We start from the raw sequence: 25695 nt of genomic DNA on the forward strand, positions 1-25695 counted from the left end.
ATGCAGACAATCTCACAAAGCTGGATCACATGTGATCAGTGTAATCTGAGTAATGCAAGCTAAGTTCTACCAGTGGGCAAGTCAGGGGTTACTGCTGGCTGGAGTGATCTGAAATGGCATCATGGAGTCTGGCCACTTAAGATCTGGCAGACTTTTAAAAGGAAAGGAATTAATCCCCAGGGCAAGAGCAGGGACCAATTTACAGATCAAATACAATTAATACTCATTAAGCAAAACTGAATGACAGGAAAGATAATTCCATAAATGTAGGGTTTATGTTAGGGATTAGTGATATCTGGCTGGAAAATTAGGCTGGAACCAAATTCTATGAACAGTCTGGGCTATATTTGAAATATGTGGCATCAGGAACAGGAATGACCCTTAGGGGATGGAAAGGCTTGGGTAATCATTTTATTCTTCTAACTTTGAATCTAGTATATGATAGTGGACCTACTGATGACTGTGAGAACATGAGTCACATAGTTTTATCACCTTAATAAAGTTTACTTGGACAGATGCCTCATAGAGTCATAAAATAAGTGAATGATGATGTTCACATCTCTATTTTACAAATGGGAATTGTAAATCCAAGGAGCCATGAATATAACTTGTAAAACACAGCAATATCTAGTGTCTTAACTGAAAAAAAAGCCTGATTCTGTTATAAAAACCAAGAATATGACTTCAAGTAGACTATGACATTAATGAATTTAACTAAAGTCAAATATCTTATTTTAAACTAATGATTAGACTACTAAAGTGAAAGCAGGATTCTGATTTGAAATTTGTTAATGATATTTTCTCTTTATTGAAGGTTTGCTATGAACAAAATTTGAATATAGACACTTGAAATAAAAATAGAAAACAGGTTAGAGCTTGACCTAGGATGATATTCCATAGAACAGAGAGGGGAAGACACAAGAACGTGAAGGGAGAAGTCAGAGGCCTCGGTGAAGAAGATAAAAAGTGAACCACAGATGCTAGGATATTAAAAGTAAATCACGAAGAACAACAGAAGGGGGTGACAATTTAAGAGAGGACATACATCCACCTATTATTATCATGGAGTTGAAAAGACATTGAGGCTAGAAAATTAGATATCCACTTTGCCTCCTCCTCCTACTTCTAAGACCCACATCTTCCTTTTCTGACCCACTCCTAATGTGATAAGTAGTGTGTATCTACATCAGTTTCCCTCGAGAATCGCTAGATGTAGTATACACATGACTGCCCCAACTCCTAACCCAGGTAAAGAAGTTGAACAGCAACTTCCCGTGGCCTGAATTTGAACAAAAGTCAAGTCCCCAAAGTGGCACCATGTGCTTTTTCATGTTCTATGTATCTGCTGCCGACTCAGTTCCTAGCTATAGGAAGAGAAATGACAAGGAAAATTTTATTGAACTACAGGACAAGGAACTCCTACAGCAATACAGAAGGAGCCAGAAATGTGCTATGTGTTACCTTTAGGTTCATGAACCTTTCCTCACATTAGAAAACATGCTGAAGTTTAAGGCAAAGGGCCCCCAAACCTTCCCAAGGTGGGTCGCAGACCTCTAGGGAAAGCCATATAGACACTGGAGCCCCTATAGAATGTGTTAACGTTTCCAAAGCATTCCTACATGACTTTCTATCTTTATTTTAAAGATGAGAAGACGGAGGCCAGCAAGGCTAAGTGACCTGACAAGGATCAGACTATAAAAATCATTTTGGTGGAACTACACGGAACTTGCAGTTCAGGGCTTACTGTCAGCCCACACCACTTCCCTAGACTGATATTCTGTTTCACAGTGAAATTTATTTGAAATTGCCTAAATATTTGTCCTTACTTGCTCAAACAATGGGTTCAAACAGAGAAAGACAAAGTGTACGTGGTCAGGGTTTTAAATGACATTAATTTGCTTTTGGACTTCATTCAACAAATATTTATTGAGGCTCAACTATGTTCCAGGCACATGTAACTGCTGGGAATACAAAATCAAATAAGATAGAATCATTATCCTTAAAAAGTTCACCTTAGATTGGTTGTTCTCCAGAAGCACATTTTGTCCAAAGTCAAAAATGTCAGCAGTCAAAATCAAATTTACTGCTGCCAAAGATGCAGATACCAAAACAGAAAGAATCCGTACTACCTTGCTGTAATAAGATATCAGGATCTTAAAAAAAAAAAAAAACGCGTGCTCAGATACTGCTTTCCAAATACATATCCAGATGAAATGAACTATGTGAATCACTACCAAGCACTTGGCCAAAGAGATCTAACAGCAGAGTCCAAATGATTACACTCTACAAAGAAAATACTTAGAAATGAAAAAAAAGAGAGAGGGAAAAAAATTACATAAAGGCATTTATAACTACTTTCACACTGACTCCAACCTCAACAAACACGGACACCAAAACTAGCCTCAGGAGTCTCCCGATTTGGTTTCAAACCTGTATTCTATTCAGAGTTAAAAGTTCCTTCTACAGTGGGGAAAGATCTTCCTAAAAAAGATCTAAAAGTCAGCTCCTTAAAATGTAATAAAATTTTGGAATCATAAACATGACAATTTATCATTGGACTGTATCAGAATATAACCTTACTCTTAAAATCATTCTTTCTTTCAATCTTCTAAAAGCCCAGCGGCTTACAGACATATCTACTAGCGAATCAAAACAAATACCAGGCAACTTTTGCCTTTGTCCTTAAAAAGATTTTATTATTCTCTTTACCCCATGAGTGTTTCTGAATAGGAAGAAGAGTGTTTTGGCACCACTAGGGAAGGTGATATGAACACCTAGCCAGAAATATGAGAGTGTACTTTCAGGAGGATGAAACATACCACCACGATTTCACGCTAATTTAAATTTAACCTGTCTGGATGTTTGTGGAGCTGACAAATAATGTTTTTATGAGATTAGGTGATATGGGAAATAAGTGTTCTTTCAGGCTTAGAGGAAGAACCAGAACTTCAAAAGATCTAGGATCAAGGTCCTCTGCTGTCACTCACTAGCCGTTTGACTTCGGAAAAGTTTCTCCCCTGGTTTACATCCTTTATCTACAAAAGAAGGGCAAAAACAATATCTGCCCTTTCTGTTTTGCAGGCTCTTATATTAGGATGATAAACAAAAATGAGATGACAATGTACTTTTGTAGAGATAAAAGTAATTATTATTTGACCTTTATTTTGATGATCCACAATGTCACTCCAATTGACAGGTGGCTAAATGGACTTCTGAGAGGTTTGTTCACTCTCATCCCAATCTGACTGAGCGTTCCCAAAGGCAGGGAGTCAGTGCGATCAGTCACTTGTACTCCCACTTAAGGAAGCACATTACTGAATGATGTAACTAGCCAGCTCTGGAGCCAGCAGCTCAGATGGGAAGGAGAAGGCAAGGGAAGGAATATGCATCTGGTTTTCTTGCTAATTCTTTCACTGACTACATTATTTGTATGGTGCAGTGCAATTCAAGACTGTTATGTACAGGTTTGCCTTGTAAAGTGGCCCAAAGTTATGAACAGGGGCTAAAATCAGTCCTAGCAACTATGTAATCAAGTACAAGGTTGCATCTTTCAGAAAAAGGTGCTTTTTCTCTAATTTATCTGCCTAGAAGAAGTAATCTTTTTCTTATTTGCACAAAGATGCCCTAAATGCTCTTTGAGGTCCTGGTCACATACCTGAGACTTTCAACCATCACTTGAGTCTCCCCACTAGGGAGAGGAAAGATGGAATGTACATTCAAATAAGGTATTTGGAAAATATTTCCATTAATAAGGTTGTTAAACACAGGAAAAAGGGGAATAATGGAGGTTGAGCAAAGAGGTGGACAAAACTGTGGACTTTTTCCTCAGATATTAAAACAGAGTAAGAAGCCACAATAATTAAAGCAAACGTGAATCTAATGGATGAAAAGGCAGATCAGTGGAACAACAAGGAAGGTTTAGAAACAGGCCCAAACTTAAACAAGAAATTAGTACATGATAAGGCAGCATTTTATATCAGTAGGCAAAATATGGGTTATTCAATAAATGGCATTAGGATAACTGGTTAGCCATTTGCTTTGGGCATGGGTGGGGGTATGTGTATGTATGACTCTGTACCTCACATAAGTAAATCAAAATAAACTCCAGACGAATTGAATATTTACATGTTAAAAACAAAAGCATACATTCACTGATGGAAAATACGGAAAAATTTCTTGGAATAGAGTGTCACTCTTAGTCTGATGCAAAAGCCATAAAAGAAATAAATTCAATTACATAAAAAATTAAAATGTTTACATAGCAAAAACTATCATAAAGCAAAGTAATTAAAAAACAAAACCAAAAAGGAATAAGAAAAATATTCATCAATCCAAGGTTATTCCCTAACAGTGAGCAGTCCTACAAATCAATGAAAGACTAACAACTCAGCAGAAAGGATAAAAGATAAGAAAGTTCACAGAAATATGAATGACACTTCAGCATATAAGAACATGTCAACTTCACCAATAGTTAAAAAAATGCAAATAAAACTACATTGAGAAGCCATATATCTGTTCAAAATATTAATTTGAAATTTAAAATCTTCTTAAGAAGAAAACTCCAGGCCCACATGACTTCACTGGTGAATGCTATCAAATGTGGAAGAAATAATATAAATCTTATACAAAAATTTCAGATAATAAAAGGAAAGAACACTTTCCAATACACTTTATGACATCACATAATCCTGACGCCAAAACCACACAAGGATGTTACAAGCAAAGAAATTTAGAGACCAGTATTACTAACAACACAGACACAAATATGTCTAATAAATATTAATAAACTAAGAATATATCCAGACAATACATTCTTGGGAGTTTACCCCAAGAATGCTAGGCTGGATTAACATTTGAAAACCAATCAAAGTAATTCAATATTAGAATGGAGGAGAAAACCCATATGATAGTCTCTATATTTGTAGAAAAAGTATTTAACACAATTTAGCATCCATTCATGATAAAAAACAGTCAAGAAACTAGGAATAAAAGTGAACTCCCCTGACCTGATAAAAGGGCACTTATGAAAAATCTACAGTTAACATCAGTTTAATGGTGAAATATTAAACACTTTCTGCCAAGATTAGGAACAAAAGCAAGGATATCTGCTTCCACTACTTTTATTCAACATTGTATTGGAGGTCTTAGTGCAGTAAGGCAAGAAAAAAATTAAAAGGCCTATAATTTGGAAAGAAAGACATAAATGTATTTCTATTCACAGACAACATGACTGTAGATTCCTTAGTGTTTTCTACATATCCAAACAACTACTAGAGCTAATAAGTGAATTTATCAAGTTCTTGAGATACAAGGGTCAAGATACAAAAATCAATTGCATTTATATATAGTAGCAAACAACTGGAAAATAAAATTTAGAAAAATAACATCAAAACCCATAAAGCACTTTGAAATAAATTTAACACAAGACTTACAATTCCTACAATGAAATTTATAAAACACTGCTAAAAGCAAAAAACGACCTAAAAAGGGGGGGGTGGACAGTGGGAGAAACCATATTCATAGGATGGAACTCAATATTTTATGACATCATATTAAGACCTAATTAAGAGGTCAATTCTTCTTAAAATGATCTGTAGACTTAACAAAATCCCAAACAGAATCCCAGCGGGCCTGTGTAACAGAAACTGACAATCTAGTTCTAGTATATGGAAAGGTAAAGAACCTAAATAACCATAATAATATTGAAAAAGAACAAAGCTGTAAGACTCACAGTATCTGGCTTTAGAACACAGTTAATTAAGAGTGTGGTATTAGCATCTGGATAGACAGATCAATGGAAAAGAAGACAGAAAACAGAAACATTCATACTGAAGAAATGAATGCTAACACTTATCTTACACCATACAAAGAATTAGAGATCTAAAATTAAATTGAAACTACAATTTAAAATTATAATGTTTTTAAGAAGAAAACAGAAGAATATCTATGACCAAGGGATAGGCAATAACTGCTTAGGACACAGAAAACAATAACCATAAAAGACTGCTAAATTAGATTTCATCAAAATTAAAAACTTCTGCTCATCAAAACACGCCTTTAAGAAACAAAAGAGAAAAGCTTGCATTAGGAGAAAATATCTGCAAAACATCTATGACAAAGAATAATGAGAACAGGATTTCTTACTGTCAGAAGGGAATTACAAAATAAGGTAAAGGGTAAGATTAAAATGAAACCTGAAGTGTTAGACTGGAATTGCAGGCACCACCAAGAAGATGGTTTAAATATACATATACAGATGACAGACAGATGAATGGATAGACTGATTTTCTAGCTCTGACCACTGAGAAAGCCTGGGAACAATGACACTCCAGTAGCAATGAGCACACCTGACATCCAGATTTTGACTTCTGAATACCTTTCTCCTCTAAAAAGAACCAGGGCTCTTTGGCAAATTGGCTAATTCCAGGACTGGGGCAGGTGAAGTATAAAATAAAACTAAAATATCTTCTTGTACTAGAAAATAAGAAAATGCTCAAAGAATGATGGAGATAGAACAATGCAAGAGAGATGGTCTCTTACTGACGGAATCTGGGATACTCTGAGCATCAAATAAGTAATGGATCAGAACTAACTGAATAAAATAAAATCAAGAGTCCTTATGATAGAAATAAATGAATAAATAAATAAATGAAGGGAAAGGACAAGTTCTTTCTTACAATAGAATGCTAATTAAAATTTAGACAGAATGATGCAACTAGAAAATCATCAAAGGATGCCAATATTAGTGGGTGAAAGTTTAATGAGGAACAGGATATTTCATAATCTCAAGTACCTCCCCACACATTACTTACTAATTACAAAGGGAAAAACAATGAATTTATAGTGGCCAAATCTGGCAGATACCGCCTTAATTAAGTGATCAAAATTAACATCACCAATATAGGAATGAACCATCATATGCATCTCCTCATAAAGATGCACTGAGAAGAACACAACATCACTTCTGAGGTACTCCTATTCACAAACTCCTCCCTTCCATGGAAATACCAGAAAAACCTATTTTTTGGTAGAATTGAGGGACATTCTACAGAATAACAGGCCTATGCTCTTAAAAAATGTCAAGGTCAAGAAACACACGTACACACACACACACATACACACACCCCTCCAAAGGCTGAGGAACTGTTTCAAATTAAAGGAGACTAAAGAGATATGGCAACTAAATATAATGTATGACCCTGGTTTGGATCCTGGATAAGGAAAAAAAAAAATATCCATACACAACATTAAGGAGGCAACTGACAAAATCTGAATATGGACTGTATATCAGATCATACTATTGTATTACTGTTAAATGTTCTGATTTCAATCATTGTATAGTGGTTATGGAAGAGAAATGCTTAAATAAAAGGTCAAGTAATCAATATCAATATTCGTGTGAGTTGGTATCTATCAGTTAACAAGGTCATCTTTCTTCTTCTGGAACCTGTGTGAAAAAGGAGCACATGCCAGCCATCTGCTGTTATCCAGCATTTGCCACAGGACTGATGATAATTATACCTGTGCTCACCCTGGATACAAAACAGCCATCCAACTGATTGCTTCTCCTTGTGCTCCATTGCAAAATCAGACAGCTTAGGAGTTAGTTTCAGCTTTAGTCTCTACTTTTTCCCCTCAAAACAAAACAAAACAAAACAGTAAGAATGGATGAAATGATACAACAGGATGTTTCCCTCTGAAAATCTTAAGAACAGGGAAGTAGGTGAGGGTGTAGATCAAGGGTTGGCAAACTGGGGCCTATGGGCCACATCCAACCCGCAGCCTGTTGCTGTACAACGCATGAACTAAAATTAGTTTTTATATTTAAAAATGGTTGTATATAGAAAAGAGCCATATCAGGCCTGAGAGTGTTATTCTTAGAAAGAGGGTAGTTATCTGGCCCAAGCTGGCCCGAACATATTATTACCCCGTCCTGCCAAAGTGAACTCTGACGCAAGTGGGGCCAGCCCTACCTCAAGATTTTTCTAAGAAGGAATTAGCCTCAAATCTGTTCAAATACGTATTCTAACAAATGTGAAAAGATTTTTTTTTTCTGTGTGGTGGGAGAAGATATTAAAACATTATGAAGTATTTTAAACATTCAGAAAAGTATAGAGCATATAGCATTCATGTACTTGACTACCTACCTTCATCAAATTCTAAAATCTTGTCACACTTACTTCAGACTTTTTTCTTTTTTACAAAACAGAGTATTATAAATACAGTGGAAGCTCCCCTATATACATCTCCTGATCTTATTTCTACCCCGCTGTCCTTCTTCACAGGTAAATAACATCCTGAATTTTTTGTTTATCATTCTTGGGCACTTTTTTACACTCTTACACTTCATATAGGTATCCATATACACACATAAGCTATGGCATTGCTTTACATGTTTTCAAACAACATAAATGGTATCATATTGTATGTATGATTCTTCACCATGCTATTTTTAACTCATATTTTTAAGAGAACCATGCTTTAGCTCATTCTTTCTAACTGCTATACGCTATTCCACTTTGTCTATTTTCCTGTTGATGAACATTGAAGTTGCTTCCAGATTTTTACTATTATGGACAATGCTACAATGAATAATCTTAGAAGTTAATCCTTGTGCATGCCAGAGCTTCTTTGAAGTATATACCTAGGAGTAAAATGCTGAGTAGAAGACCACGCCCATCCTCACTTTTACCTCATATTGCCAAACTGCTCTTTAAGGTGCTATACAACTTTCAACTCTCACTGGTTATCAGTTCCTGTTGCTCCTCTACTTTGCCACAATTATTACTGTTATAACTCTTTGTTTTCACATCTGATGATTGTGAAAGTATGCAGCATTTTAATCTGCAACTTAAATGTTACTAATGAGTGAGCATCTTTTCATATATTTATGACCACTCTGATTTTTTATTCTGTGAATTCCTGGTTCATATCCTCTACCCATTTCTCTATTGAATCATCTTCTTATCTTATTGATCTATAGATGTAGTCTAATGTTTGCCAGTTACATGCATTGCAAATCTTTCCCTTGTCTTTGACTTGTCTTTTAATTTGCTAATGACATCTCGTGATATAGAACTTTAAAATTTTAGTTCATTAAAATTTATCAATCTTTTATCAGTTTTTTGTCTTATTCAGAAAATCTTTCAGAAAGTCACACAAATATTAATATGCTCCTATATTTCTTTATAAAAGTTTTATACTTTGCTTTTTCTATTTAAGTTTTAATCTAACTTAAAAAAATGTGTGTGCACTTGCATTTTGAGATAGGGATTAATTTTTTTTCCCATATAATCAATTGTCCAAACACCATTTATCAACTAGTCCATTCTTTCTCCTGTGATATATAAAACATCTCAAGTTTCCATGAGTAAAAATACATTTCTGGGCTCTCTCTATTCTGTTGCACTAGTATGTTTGCCTAAGTCTAATCCAATATCTCATTTGTATTTATTGTAGCTTCTTACTAATTCTTGTTATCTATCTTGTAGATCAATCATTTTATCTTAGTCTTCTTAAAAGTGTCTTAGTATTTTTGGCCCTTTACTCTTTCATTCAATTTTAGGGTCATCATCTCAGGTTCCACAAAAAATTTTGCTGAGACTTTGGATGGAATTACACTGAATTTATAGATGAAATCTGAGAGTTAAATAGTTTAAAACAAATAAAATGCAAAGGTGTAGTAAAAAGCCTGGCAGGAAACAATAATAAGTGAGTGATTTTTCCTGTACAAATTGGAAAAAAAGTATGTCATTACGTTTTTTCATAAGCAAAACATAAGTTTAAAAATATGGAAAAATTTATATGTTCTAACCTATCCTGCAGGGTCACAGCAGTCAGCCTGGTTTTCCATATAACAATAGGCTACACAAATAGAAACTCTTACTAAGTTTCTAGAGCAGGGGGAAAAAAACCAATAAGATAAAATAAAGAATGGGGAATGCTGACAACATTAAGCATCCTTATCTATTCTGAGCTGCTCTTGTGCACTACAGGTATCAGAGCTAAAAATCACTGGAAGCAGTCGCTCAGTTTCTATTTCAACTGTTTAAATGTTTTTCTGTCATGCTCCCAGCCGTCAGAACAGACTTCTCTTCTTGTGTCTAATCTGCATTTTGATTGGTTATTCAATAACATCTTATCGGAGATCAGTTTTGGTGCAGGTTGTTCCTAATGGGAAATCAACTTCTTTAGGCTTCTCCCTGTCTCCACAGATGGGAAGCAGGTGACTTTCTGCTGCCCCCTTCTGGTTTCTGACTGCGGTAAAGCTTAAGCAATATGGGTATATACAACCCTCAGAATGGGAGAAAATATTTACAAATGAAGCAACTGACAAAGGATTAATCTCCAAAATTTACAAACAGCTCATGCAGCTCAATATCAAAAAAACAAACAACCCAATCCAAAAATGGGCAGAAGACCTAAATAGACATTTCTCCAAAGAAGATATACCAATTGCCAACAAACACATGAAAGGATGCTCAACATTACTAATCATTAGAGAAATGCAAATAAAAACTACAATGAGGTATCACCTCACACCAGTCAGAATGACCATCATCAAAAAATCTACAAACAATAAATGCTGGAGAGGGTGTGGAGAAAAGGGAATCCTCTTGCAGTTGGTGGGAATGTAAACTGATACAGCCACTATGGAGAACAGTATGGAGGTTCCTTAAAAAACTAAAAATAGACCTACCATACGACCCAGCAATCCCACTACTGGGCATATACCCTGAGAAAACCATAATTCAAAAAGTCATGTTACCACAATGTTCACTGCAGCTCTATTTACGATAGCCAGGACATGGAGGCAACCTAAGTGTCCATCGACAGATGAATGGATAAAGATGTGGCACATATATACAATGGAATATTACTCAGCCATAAAAAGAAACGAAACTGAGTTATTTGTAGTGAGGTGGATGGACCTAGAGTCTGTCATACAGAGTGAAGTAAGTCAGAAAGAGAAAAACAAATACCGTATGCTAACATATATATGGAATCCAAAAAAAAAAAAAAAAGGTTATGAAGAAACTAGAGGCAGGACGGGAATAAAGACGCAGACCTACTAGAGAATGGACTTGAGGACATGGGGAGGGGGAAGGGTAAGCTGGGACAAAGAGAGTGGCATGGACATATATACACTACCAAATGTAAAATCGATAGCTAGTGGGAAGCAGCCGCATAGCACAGGGAGATCAGCTCGGTGCTTTGTGACCACCTAGAGGGGTGGGATAGGGAGGTGGGAGGGAGGGACACGCAAGAGGGAAGAGATATGGGGATACATGTATATGTATAGCTGATTCACTTCATTATAAAGCAGAAACTAACGCACCATTGTAAAGCAATTATACTCCAATAAAGATGTTAAAAAAAAAAATATGGGTATATACATTGAGCCTTTCCTTTTTAATGTCAGACAGCTTTCCAAAAAATGTGATGTCGTTTCCATCTGGGTGTTTAACTACTAGTGTTCATAAGCATCTATTTCTCCCTATCTCTGAGCCATGATAATCTTTGTACCTTGATGCCCTTGGGGTAGGAGTGGTGAAGATATATGGGAACTATCAGTCTTAGAAACGTAAACTGGAGTCAAAATACATTTTCCCTAAGGAGAGAAGTATGGGGAAGAAATAGTCCCTGTTCTTCAAGATGTTACAATCTAGCAAAACCAACACTAAGGCCAAATTTACTGAATACTAACTTTCTCTGTCCTAAGATTGTTCTAAGGACCTTATTATAATATATTCATATCTTTACGTCTCATATACCTATTCTAAATCACAGGCACTATTTCCCCCCCCCCACAGGCACTATTTTAATCCCCATTTTGTGGATGAGGAAACTGAGGGACAGAGAATATAAGTAACTAAATCATACAGTTAATAGATGGCTGTATTCAAATCTAGACAGATTGGCTCCAGAGGCCATGCTCTTAATTAATACATTATACTGTTTCTCAAGTAAAGAAAAATAAGAAGCACATATTTTTGATTAGTCAAAAGACAAAACAAACTAATTAAGCACCCCTGACTAGATAAAAGAAAATTCTATAGAAGGGGTCAGAGAAATCACAATCAAATCATGAAAATCAGAGCAAGTTTATGGATGTAGTAGAATTTGGGACAGGCCTTAAAAGACGGGTTGTACTCTATTATAGAAGGAGATGGGGAATGGAGGGAAGAACAGAGGCAAAGACAGTAAAGTACAGGGCACATTCAGAGAGCAACAGTCCATTTTGGCTGGAGTCTAAAAGCACTGTGTAAATGTCCCATACACGTTAACTGTTACCACCTGCTATTAAGTCAGCAAATGGAGGATTATAATAATCTATACGTGCAAGATCCACAAAGTTCTCGTTTTAATGAATAATTTCAGTGTCCTTCCTATCAAAACTCTGCCTGGGCTTTTATCAATAGGGACTAATGACCGATTTGAGTTCCCCTCCTGGTAGCATCCATCACTGAGCCATGAAACAGTCGGTGTGTAATAAATACACTGTTCATGTACTGTAATGGCCTAGGGGTGGAACACCTGGTTTTAAGTCCCAGCCTTGCCCATCATTAGCTATGAAACTGGTGATAACATTTGTCTTAGTATCAGCACTGATATTAAAAAGAAGAACAGAACAGATTTCAAAATACAAACTCTTGCCTGGTTTAAAAAAACAACAACAAACAAACATAACAGGAAATCTGGCATGGAAATGACAGCAGCCAAGACCACTAAAGAGAATTCACATCAAATACTTCTAGCTCCTCAAATGTCCTCTTGCCTAGACCCATGACATCTGGAAATACTCAGGAATTTATTTGCCACTGGCCTCAAAAGTCATGATGCAATCAACTGAAACCTCTGTTCCCACAAATCTCTTCCTGAAGCTTTTGTTTATCTACTCATCTCTCCCTTAAATATTGTACCAGCTCCTGAAAAGATCTCTTAATTACCTTCAAATCAAACCTCCTCAATACAAAACCCTACCAAAGTCTCTTTAATAAATATAAGACAATATATTCAGTTATACTTTCTCTCTGCCCTATAGCTATAATTCCTTGTACCATGATTATGACTTCACAGTTATGAAAATAAACAGTAAAAAGATTTTTGGATCAAACGATTCTGTACTGTGGAAAAAACAACTTGGGATATATCTTTTTATAGGAACTATAGGAGTTTTTAGGTTTAATCTGCAAAGAGTTCTGCAGCTATTAGAATAGATCAACTTTAGCCCTCTCCTTCTAAATCCCATGTACATGCAAGGCATCAAAAATATATGTTTTGTGGGCCTTTCAGATAAAGATCATAGGTAAATGTCAAATATATATGGTACAGAAATTAGTTCCCTGGAAAACAAGAGTGAATACCCTACTCTCATACCAAGAAATTTGCTAAAGGTACTTATAAGTAAGACAGTAAATGAAGAAGCCTGCCCCCCAAATCCAGAAGAGAATGAGTGATCCCCTATTCTTTCTGTTGCTTAATTTTACATCTGTTAGTTGTTCTTTTGATATTCATGGTTAAGGTGGCTGAACTTCAATTCTACTATTTAAATAAATAAGGCTCTGAGTGAGAAACTAAACAAAGACCAGAACCTCATGCTTTCAAAGCCTGAAGTTCCTGGTGATAAAGTCTAGCTTCTATATCAGTGAGACTGAGAAACAGATTTCAGATATGTAAGGTGCCTTGAGAGGCATCCAAGATCAGCTGCTCGTCTAGGAAGCTGATGTCCAGATAGTTCATTAACTGGTTCCAAGTTACAGATCAAAGTGGGAACTAAACCGGTCCTGAAAACACAGGTCACCTGACTCTTTCCTCCCATCCTGATTTCTTCAGAGTCTTTTCAGCTCTTTTTTTTTTCCATGACTATGTATTTTTAACTGGTGAACCTCTGTATATGCTAGGTTTTTCTAGGTTTAATTAATTTCATGTCACTTTGTTAGGAGGTATTTAAATATTCACTGAGTATGCTGGTTTACTACCTAGACTGCCTCAGGAAAAAGAACTGGCACAAAGAGACACACTGGTCTAGCTGATGACCCTCTGAACTTCAAGTCAGGCCTTCATCCACAACTAGAGCTTGGACTTGCCACATGGAAACTGCTTAGTCTTCCTAGGTCTTAATTTCACAGATTCTGAAAGTTAGCAGGACTTCAGGGCTTCAGAGATCACCTAGTCTAAAAGTTCCCAACTTGTACCAGGACACCAGGTAGACCCTAATGTAGGTATGTTTTGGCAGTTGTTCTTTCTCCAAAGCTCTGTAGCCAGTTCCTCTCAAACAGTCCAAATGTGGTCAGTAGGCATAAGATGTGATGCAGCAAACTTAGAAATATGTATACGTACAATGAAAAGGCAAGAGAAAAACACACCGCCTTGCTGTCTTCTAAATCTGCTTCCAATTCAATACTTCTATTAAAGTAGACCAGCCTCATTAACTGAGGCTCAATTTTCAGTTCATTTTTGACCTTCCTTGTTTTCTAGCTTTATATTCAACCTGTCACTAATCCTGTTGATTGATTTTTCCTTCTTATGTGCAAAATATTTCTTTCTTCATTTCCACTGTCAACTACCACAGGACAGGCCTTTTATCACCTTAAGTATACATAATAAATTTCCCTCCCACACTTACCTCTTTCAATCCAAAATTTACTCTATTAATCTTCCTGAAATAGTTTTATGATATACATTTCTCAAGAATCTACTGATGACTAACAATCTTAAGGATCTTTAAAAAAATTTTTTTTTGAATAACTAATATCTGCAGGCCGTGATGGACATAATCTTTTTGTAATGGATATTATTTCACATGTATGCAGTGCGTCAGGAGTTCCTAGAGGTGAAATTATTGGGTCAAAGGGTATGTGCGTTCATAATTTGATAGATGTTGCCAAAGTTCTCTCTACAGAAGTTGTACCACTATATATATATCTACTAGCAATGCATGATGCTGCCAACATTCTATTCCCTCTATAATCGGCCCACCTTATTTCCCACGACTCCCTGGTAGGCCCCTGTCAATCCCCATAAGGTCAGTTCTCACCTCACTCTATTAACCCCCCCTATACTGCTTGCTGCATCTTGAACACTCACTCCCATTTCTTCTACTCATCCAATCTTCAAGGCTGTCTCAAGTTCTGCCTTTTTTATGAATGTTTGCTGATAATGACATCAACCCCTCTTCCAGCCTGCCCAAAGCATGTTTTCTCAGAAACACACATTTTGTTACATATCGTCAATTTACCTATTTATTATATCCAAGATTTCTGTTGATGTTGAATTGTTTCACATATCTAGTTATCCCCAGCCAATTTATAACCTTTTTGATTGTAGTGATTCATATCCTTCCTTTGAACACACCACAGTTCTGGCAAATTAAAAAATACTTCTCTTAAACCTTCTATTGGCTTTGGAAATTCCCTTTTAAACAGAGCTGAGAATCATTTGTCTTACAGACTTGAAATCTGAAATTCTGTCAGGATAGTTTAAATTTGTCTTCAATGGAAAAAGAATGATTACTGTCTTTCACATAATCAATATCCCTTCATATCCTATAAGATCCTTCTTACCATCTTATTTCTAAATATATACTAGATACTCAATACATATTTCTGGAATTGATCTTGCTCCTAATTTCTCTATTATTAATAATATATGTATGCATGTATGTGTGTACATACACACAAAGTGATTCTAAAATTGATATGGAATGCAAAGGACCTAGACTAGGTAAAACGACTTTGGAAAAGAACAACAAAGTTGGAAGACTCACACTACCTAATTTTAAGATTTATTATAAAACTACAGCCATAAAGATAGTGTAGTACTGGCATCAAGAGAGGCAATGGAACAGAGATCAACGGAACAAAACAGTTCAGAAAGAGACTCACTTGTCTATAAACAACTGGTTTTCAACAAAGATTCAAAGGTAATTCAGTGCAGAAAGAAAAGTCTTTTCAACAAATGGTGCTGACACGACTAGGTATTCTTAACGCCAGAAATTTAACTTGGACCCTTACCTCATACCATATTAAAAAAAAATAACTTAAAATGGATCATAGACCTAACTGTGAAACCTAAAACTATAAAACTTCTGAAACAAAACATAGGAGAAAAATCTTTGTGGTGTTGGGTTAAGCAAAGATTTCTCAGTTGACACCAAAGGCATGATTCATAAAAGAAAAAATTAACAAACTGGACTTCCATCAAAAATAAAAACTGCTCTTTGAAAAACACTGTTGAGTGAATAAAAAGATAAAGAAGATTACGAGAGAAAAAGTTCTCAAAACTCAATAATAAGAAAACAAGCAACTCAATAAAAGAAAAAAGGGCAGAAGATTTAAACAGATACTTCACCAAGGAGTTATATGGCTAGAAAATAAGCACATGAAAAGATGCTCAACATCATTAATTATCAGGCAAATACAAATTAAAACCACAGTGAGAGTGAGATACCATTAAACACGTTAGCATGGCCAACTCTGTCGGCAAAAATATGGAGCACTGGAACCGCTGGTGGGCCTGTGCAATGGTATAACCCCTCTGGAATGTATACCTACTACATGCTCCAGCCATTCCACTGCTAGATATTTACCCCAAAGAAATGAAAGCTTACGTCTCTACAAAGACTTGTAAATAGATGTCTGTAGCAGAATGGACTGCTTTGGCCTCCGAGGATAAGGGCCTTCAGGGACCCATTCATTATGCCAGAGGAATACGAGAGTATCTAAGGTGTGAGATCACTCTGGGCAAGTTGGGTGGAATGTTAGAACCATAGCCAAGAAAACACCCTTGAAGGTTACCCCTACACTCCTCCTATGACCAGGCTCCAGGACGAAATAACAAGACCAGCGGGAGAGAAGTGCAAAGTCAGAAGGAGTGGAGCCTCCATGGGTCTCTGGCAAGGCGTGGTGATGTTCGTGACAATCTGCTATCCTCTCACACAGAGCCATTAACAGTACCTCTCTCCCAGGCCTGTGGTAAGGATTAGCAAATAAGAACTAAATAAAGCGCTTAGCAATATTAAAGTATGAAAGTGTTTTTCTAAAAAATGCTCTAAGACTCATTTACCGCCCCCCTTGGGCTCTTTGCTCTTTCCTTAATAATGTTCAAACATAATGAGACTTGGCAGTATGCTAACAGAAAAATTTTAAATTTCATTTTAGTGCTGTAAAACACAATCTCTACGCCCTCAAAGAAAAATGATCACTGCTTAAACTCATGAAGTGTTCCCTCCTAGTAAACTCCCACTTTCCCCTCTTCCTACAGGCAGAAATGGATTCTTATAACATAGGCCTGGGGTAATGTGCTCACCTTCTAAGGAACCATGTGGATATTTTTGCTTATTGAAAAATGAAGCTATTTTGGTCCTTCCTTTTTAACCACTGCACCACCAGGGAAGCCATTGGTCCTTCCTTTTTAAGGCTGGCTGCCAACCCGGGACCTGGAAACGTGCAGGCTGCCATCTGCCTCGCCCCAGCTGTTCCTGACCCGTCATCCGTCTCCAACCAGGGACACTTGGTATCTGCCAGGTCAGTTAAGCCACGGATGAAAGATGCCTGAGGCCAAGGTACAGCGTGGATCACTCTGTTGGCAACACACAGCCTGCCACACAACCTTAACTTCCTCTCATTAGTGGGTGGCACGCCACTCTCCATGGCAACACAGAGAGCTGTATTCTGAGAAAAACAGACCTTCTCATGGAGCTCTGCCACAATCTTTTCTTACTGTATGACAAGTAATTCAGCATTCCCCACATTTTTGCTAACAACCAAAAGGCTACCTTTTAAAAAATGTATATTCTTAAAATAGAGAGAATATGTTATATAAACATTAGAAATTTCTATCACTTATCCTTAGGAATGACCATTTAGGTTGCAGATTAAATTATCAGTTCAAATTATTGACGCTCTATAGTAAAAGGAGCAAGTTTAATTTCATGCATCTCTTAACTGCCACGGTCCCAAAATGATTTGAAAGTCTAAATAAGCCTTTAAAAATGCAATTTGCAAACATCCGCAGTGAAGAAGGAATTTTTATGGCTTGGGTTTGCATTCTATTAATGCAGTAATCCAATACTAATACAGCCACTGTTAAAGCTTGTTATAAACCATGAAAATAACAGCTTTTACTGATGCCACAATTTCACTGATGACATGCAGTTTTATCTCCTGAAAGGGAGACACAGAGCCTGCCTCAGGGCTCACGTGTCTGCATGTGGGCAGCACACGTCAACCTGGAGAGTCCTGAGCTCAGAACTACTGACTAGGTGGTCCAGAAAAGACACGCTCCCCAAAAAATAATAAATGAAAATTCTAGATAAACTCACTATACAATAACACTGACCTCAAGCGGACAGATCACAAAAAGAGATCTACTGTGGAGAAAAAGCTAAGATCATGGTTCTTAGGAAACAAACAACAACAACCCACAGACTATAAGAAATATAAGGGATTTCCTCTTATCCCTTAATTTTAATTTCCTCCTGCTTTACCACGCTCTAGACTGTACTTTCCATGGAATTCCTTCTGCCTCAGTTTTCTTAAAAATAAATTGTAGCCCCATCTGAAATCCTTATCGATATTACCTTACACTGGGAAAGCACTGTCTTGGTCTTTCTAGCACTGCTCCACTGTTCACATTCATCCTCATGGCTTCCCTTCTCAGCGCAGGACAGGCAGTGGCTTACACACACACACTCTATGTTGGGTCTGCTCAGTTAATCTCCATGCCTTAGTCTCTGCGTCAGTAAAATCAAGATGCAAACTGGATTCTTAGCAACACTATAAATTGATAGTAAGGCAAAGGTAAGAAATCTTTTTTCTTCAAAAGCCAATGAGAGGGCATGTGGGTAAGAAGCAGAAATCAATCCTTTGGTAAGGAAAAAAAAATTGGGTGCTCAATTCCTTTTAAAACTAAAGTGGGACGTAAAAAAACTCTTTTTAACAAATGTTAAGCATGAATCAGCAGTCAACTTCTCATGCTCACCAATCACTGAGCAGCCTCTTCCTCTTAGCTGCCGTTAGCTGTGCTGTGCTCTTACCTTTATCTTCTGTGCCACCAAACCTCTGCTGCTACTGCAGGGGGAACACTGTGGCTTCTCCCCTCGCCAACCGGGGGCTGGAGTGGGGAGGGGGTTGATGATACCAAAATCGAGCAGCGGTGTTCATACCCAACACCCTCCCAGCACTAGTCTCCTGATGGACAGCATCTCAGGGCCTGTCCAAATCTCATTTTTCGCCAAACCTCTTCCTGCTCCAGTGGGGAGACAAGAGACTGGCTGTATCTAAGCTCTCATTTGGATAACAGAACACATATCAACCATATGCCTGTCTTACTCTATGAGGTCTAACCTAAAATAAAAGAAAGCCTTCTTTGTACGAAGAAAAACAAAGAACTAGAAAACTTCAAAAGGCCTGGGGTAAGAAGCAGGAATAAGCCTAAGCAAAAGGCCTTCACGGTGAGGTTTATAACATTTTTTTGCGGCATGAACTCGCGGGCAGTCTGATGGCACCTTCTCGAATAATGTTTTAAATGCACAGGATAACAAAGGAGACCAATTATAGTGAAATAGAATTATCAAAACATTAAAAAATCCTTGAGATATGGTCACATGTGCTTCTCCATTAATGTACGAGACAACACTAGCCAGCAGTAGCTTAATTATAAATGCAATTTCTAAGCAGTGATGAGCATAATTTGTCAAGATAGCTGCAACAAATGTAATGAGATATAAAAAAAAATCAATGATTTTTATTGGTGAGAAAGACACAGACGCTGCTAACAGTACTGTGATCTGTTGCCTATATTCACGATTGAAGGCAATGCTAAATACTGAGAGGTGAGTGAAAATAAAAATGTAATTTTATTCTCATCGAAGTTCACAGAACCCCCTGAATTCTCTCCACCACCCCGATACATAAAGCAGCTGGAGGCACAGCTTTTCTGGCTGAAGCAGAAGCAGAGGGCTGGTGGCAGCACTGTCTGGCCTCTCCCTCACATCCTATTCCTCCCCAAGCCACGCACCGGAGGCCCCTTGAGGAACCAGCTCGAGGGCTTCTTGGAAGACAGTTTGCAAACCACTCATACAGTGATTTATTATTCAGCCTGCTGAGAGTACCCCTGCAATAGCGTGCCTGTGCCTATTTTCCTAACCTCCCAGCCATATCTATACACAGTTTATGAAGTCCCTGGCTCACGTCCTTCTTATCTTGCTTTATTTATTTTTTATTTGTTTTTTTAGTTCTCTTATTTTAATCATGTTTTATTTTGTTACAGCCCAACAGTTCTTAGCAGGCTTTGCTCTCTTATTTCTTAGCTTTCATATTTTGTTTATTTTACTTCAATTTAGCCTTTTTACTGTTGTAATCACTTTTACTCTTGGTTTGTTGTAGAGTATTATCAGGTTTTTAAAGAAAATTTCTTTATTGTCAACCTATGTGATTATAGGTATTATAATGTTGATGCCCCCAAACTTTTAAACCTGTGTACTTCAGGAGATTCAAAGGCTGAGAGTCTTTCCTGGAATGAGAGGATGATAACACACTGGCATGTGCTGGAAGCACCCTGAACTGCTTACTTGTTCACCTGACTCAACGGCAGATGCTCAACTAGCTCTCCACTGATCACTCCAGGTTTCCAAACTTCTTCGGCTCTAATAGCCTTTACATAATCACTGGGGAGATCTGATCACTAGAAGATGAGAGGATGTGGCGATTACATTCTGCTTGCAGAGCCTGGTCTCTACAGACTGAGGCAGGGAAAGATCTGCGCCACTGACAGAGGTGGCAGCCAAAGTCCTGTTGTGGGCCTTCCCCTCAAAGACAGTACTGCCTGGGAAATGAGAAATTCTCCAGGCAGGCCAGCAAGAAGCTATTAGTTGCAGGATTAATGAATTGCTCCTATATTTCCGTATCTTACACCTGTGATTGTAAGTTTACTCCGAGATGACTAACGTCATCCCATGTGGAAATGTTAGGCATTGCAACCATGAACGCTGAAGACCTAACTGGTGGAAATCCCAGAGGCCCTTGGTGTCCTCAGGATTAACATTCTTGATTTCAATTAAAGCAGGGAAACCCCAAGAGTTCATAACTTAACCTGTAATTCTGCTGAGGCATTACTATGTTTTGTATATCCTCTAAGGCTGGAAAGCAGGAGTTGATACTTAGCTGATGAACGAATACTGGCCAGCCTCCATCATCTACACCTGATGCAGCTTTATGGTGCTGTATTTGGTCTCACACACCTACAACAGTAATCTCATGAAGTCATGAAAACGTTTCTTTCTTAAAAAAAAAAAAATCTCAGAAAAAGAGAGCTAACTTTCTTGGCAATGGAAGGGAGGAGAAAGAACGGAAATAAAGAGTGATAAGTCATGGTTAGAACACTAGTTTTGATTAAGCAAAGGATGGGGAATGTCAAATTAAACAACGCCTCAGATTTAAGATGGACAAGAGTCTTCTATATGACCTATATGAAAACAGGGAGATTTTATGAAACTTTCAATAAGACTCCAGGCCTCACAAAACTGGACATGATATGAAGAATTAATCACAGAATGTCTTTCGGTAGGACTTAAATTTCTCAGTTAAACTTCAATGCATGAAGACAGGGAGAGTGTCTAACTTTTTCATCACTATATGCCCAGCACCTTGGACAAATTCTGGGCACACAATAGGTGTTCAGGAAATACATACTGAATATTGAATTGCTGAAATCAATTATATGCTACACAGGTACAAGTAAATTTGGGACATATTTCTTCTAAGACTATAGCACTGTGTCCTACAGGATGGAATTCTAAAAAATAGTTCCTATTTATAAATTGGAACTATTTTCTGCATTTTCCCATGAACAAAGCAAACAAAGGTGCCAGCCCAAATACATCTTTCACCACTGGCAAAAATAACTACCAAAGGAGCCTTACGGTGCCAAAGAACCACTAAAGGAAGGCAGGGCTTGCTCCCATCAAGGAATCCATTTATGTTTATCTTAATGAAGGGTAGGAGGGCACTTGCAATTATGATTTCAGCACCTAGAATTTAAACTTAGGACACTGTTAAAGACAATCTTAGATTTAAAATAATTTTTTTTTTAAGGTTTGGAATCTTATCTACTTGAGATTTGTATTTAAACAGAAAACACCAAAACGATGGTAGACACTACCCAATTCAGGAAGAAAAAAAAGAAGCCTTATTACTAGTTAGCAATATCACATACAAGAAAATTGGATATGTTTTCCCTAATATAAAGAAAGCTTTAAAAAAAAAAAATACCCAGATGGAAATAACTGAAAACTCTCTTGATCAAAACAAAGTTAAGGGACTTCCCTAGTGGCGCAGTGGATAAGACTCCACGCTCCCAGTGCAGGGGGCCCAGGTTTGATCCCTGGTCAGGAAACTAGATCCCACATGCATGCCGCAACTAAGAGTTCGCATGCCACAACTAAGGAGCTCACGTGCACAACTAAGGAGCTGGTGAGTCACAACTAAAGAGCCTGCCTGCAGCAACTAAGGAGCTGGCGAGCCGCAACTAAGGAGTCCACGAACCGCAACTAAGGAGCTCACCTGCTGCAACTAAATAAATAAATATTTTTAAAAAAACAAAAAAACCAAAGATCGAATGGGAAATTCTAATACAATGTTTACTGGAAACATTTTAAATTTCAGTCTGAGTCTTTTTTTGCAGCCTAGGAATTGGAACAAATCATAAATCTGGTTTTTAAAATCACAATAATGAATCACAATAAAAAGTTAGTGGTAAGGTATCATTTTGACAGGTATTTGATAGATGAAAAATGAACTATAAGAATAAATCATAATCTATTTGATCAATCCTTTATTTAATGAACTTTAGGTTATTCCAGTTTTTACTGCTATAGATGGTGCTGTACTGAACATACTTCTTTGTACACAGGGGCGAGTGTAGCTATAGTTCAGTGGGATTGTTCCCAGTTGTGAGAAAGAATGAAGTAAATGTAGTAATGTAGAAAAAGTTTTAAAATACAGTGTTAATTGAAAATAGGAGCTGAATAGTACTTAAAGAGTGTGTTTGCACCTAAATAAAAAAGGGAGGAAAAAGATAAACAGACATATATTTTTTTCTCCTATCAGACTAACAAAAATCCACAAGTGTGAAAATACCTCTGTTGGCCAAGCTGTAGAAACAGGTCTCTTTCATACACTGCTGGTGGGAATGTAAATTGGTAAGACCCCAGTGGAAAGCAATTTGGCAACAGCTATTGAAATTAAATATATATATATATATATATATATATACATGTGTATTATTACATTTACATATGTATTAAATATACATACTTATGAGAACTATGTGCAAAATTACCTATGTAAAAGGTTATTAATTATTGCATTGTGCATCATACAAAAAGAGAGCACAAACAACCTAAAGGCCCTACAATAGGGAACTGGTTTAAATAATATATTCATAGTATGGAATATGATACAGTTATAAAAAATGTCTAATCTCTCTATACACTGATATGGAAAGATCTCCAAAGCACAAACTTAAAAAGCAAGGAGCTGAACATTATATACAGTACTTACCACCTTTTGTGTTTAAAAAGGATGTGAAACAAGAGAATATATAGTCAAATGAAATGGAAAACTTACTTGTACAGGTAATACTCTGCATGGTCTATCTCTTCTCGAGATGAAATGTTGTCCACAAACTAAAAGACAAAAAAAGAAACCTTTGGTTGAATATAAATTATGCCATATATTGAGCCTAAGTCACACACTGACCTTAAAAATAAAACACCCATTTTATTAGAACAGTGTTCATGTAGTGTGGCTCCATCCTCAAAACCACTCTATGTTAATGCCAACAAAGAATCTACAATGTCCTCTCTTTTTCTATATGTAGAACAACCTTGGTTAGAAAAACTGTTTAAAAACTAAACGTTAACCTTGCTCAGAACAAGAGAGAGCTCCTCTTAGTGTATTTATAATTAGTCACTGGTATTTCCCATTATCTTTAAACCCTGATATTTTCTCTATGTTCCAAACTCCAAATACATGGGAACACATAGTTGAAAGGATGAAGACTCTAATGGCTGAAAAAACATGGCCCAAGAGAGGAAAAATCTAAATTTAGAGAACTCAGTCTTATAACCATTTTTCCTATCTGATTTGGTTCTGCTACAGACCAGTCAACCTGTGATTCTTCTACCAGCAAAGTCTCCCCTCGAACCACAAACTCCTTCAGTGTGCTCAACTCTAAACCAGAGAAACAAACAGAAAAGACTCCTCTGAGGAGGAATTCTACTCTAAAGTAAAGACTCAGAGGCAAAAAGGATGAAGTAGGAGATAATGGATGTAGTGAATATAATTAAAACCTCGGGAAGAGGGAGAGAAAAGTAAAGAGGGGGAGACTTAATGGATCTCCCCCTTTTTAGGACTTATGGACTTGATTTAGAAATCTCATTAAGGGGCAGATAAAATATGGTTCAAACACAGGACCTGAACTTGAGAACTAGCTCTCCTGACTGCATGCTGTGTGGCATAAACAGACGGCACGGCCCCTCTGGAACTTAGCTGCTCCCTCTGCATAAACAGAATACAGGCACCTGCACTGAAGAGGACGAGGCTCCAACGAGAAAGTGTACGTGAAAGCTCTTTAAACTCTGAAGTGCTGCCTAAACAAACACCAGGCATTATGGCATACAGAGATTTTATACATCATGTAAGGGATGAACCAGTGGTCTTTCAGTTCCCCTCCAATATGAAAATGATAAGTCCATAAAATTTAGGTTATAACCTAGCTAAACGGTTCCCCTACTAAAAGGAAAATATCAAGGAGCAGAAAGAAAGGACTCAGACTAAAAAGGATGATGGTTTCTCTACTTTTCTTCTCCTAGATTTAAGTCTCTTGAATTTTATGGTGCCATTAATTTCTACAAAGAGCTTTCACATCTAAGATCTCAATTTAGCGTCACATCAGCCCTATGAGGAAAATACTATTGTCCCCATACTGAATATGAGGAAATTGAGAGGGGTCCACTTGCCCAATGTCATAAAGCAAATTCATTAAGACAAGATAAGATCTATTTAAGGGAGGCAACAGAAAAGAACTTCAATGTCCCAGAGATCTGGGTTTGAAGCCCAATTTTTCCACCTATGAACTGTGTGAACTTGGGAAAGTCATCAAGCATTCTGAGTCTTACATGCAAAATGGAGATAACAACGCTTACCTCATATGGCCGCTATGAGAATAGCAAGATAATGTATGTTAAGAAACTAGTAAAACAGCTGGCACAGAAGGTGGTCAGTAACGGTTACTCTCAAGTCCTATTCCTGACTCCTAGCCTAATATTATTCTCCCATCCATTGCTCTGTAGCAGTTTAACATTAACATTAATAGCCATTCTTTTACAGACTTTCTCAACTACCAAAATTACTTCCAATATTAACAAGTAAATACTATCACTTTGAAGGGTATATCAACTTAAAAAAAAATCATGATACCAAATCCTGGAAAAATTAAAATAAACCAGATACACAACAGTAATCACTGACACTGGAGTCTGGTAAATTTATTACCTTTTATTTCAGTCAAAGAAATTTGCTACTTCATCATAAAATATCTATTAGCAACTACAAAAACATACCATACTCTGGAAAAATATATCCTATGAAAGATAGTCTTTATTTACAGAGCCTCATGTATATAAAGTGG

General features: G+C 37.0%; 1 protein-coding gene across 1 annotated transcript in view; it reads right to left on the reverse strand.

The window, feature by feature from the left end:
• MRPS27 (mitochondrial ribosomal protein S27) overlaps positions 1-25695 on the reverse strand; it is a 90514-nt gene that overhangs the window by 45863 nt on the left and 18956 nt on the right. Inside the window, 1 exon segment of the mRNA XM_061187894.1 lies at positions 23631-23689. Coding sequence (XP_061043877.1) covers positions 23631-23689 — 59 coding nt within the window.

This window comes from Eubalaena glacialis, chromosome 4 (genome assembly GCF_028564815.1).
Source record: "Eubalaena glacialis isolate mEubGla1 chromosome 4, mEubGla1.1.hap2.+ XY, whole genome shotgun sequence".
Lineage (NCBI taxonomy): Eukaryota > Metazoa > Chordata > Mammalia > Artiodactyla > Balaenidae > Eubalaena > Eubalaena glacialis.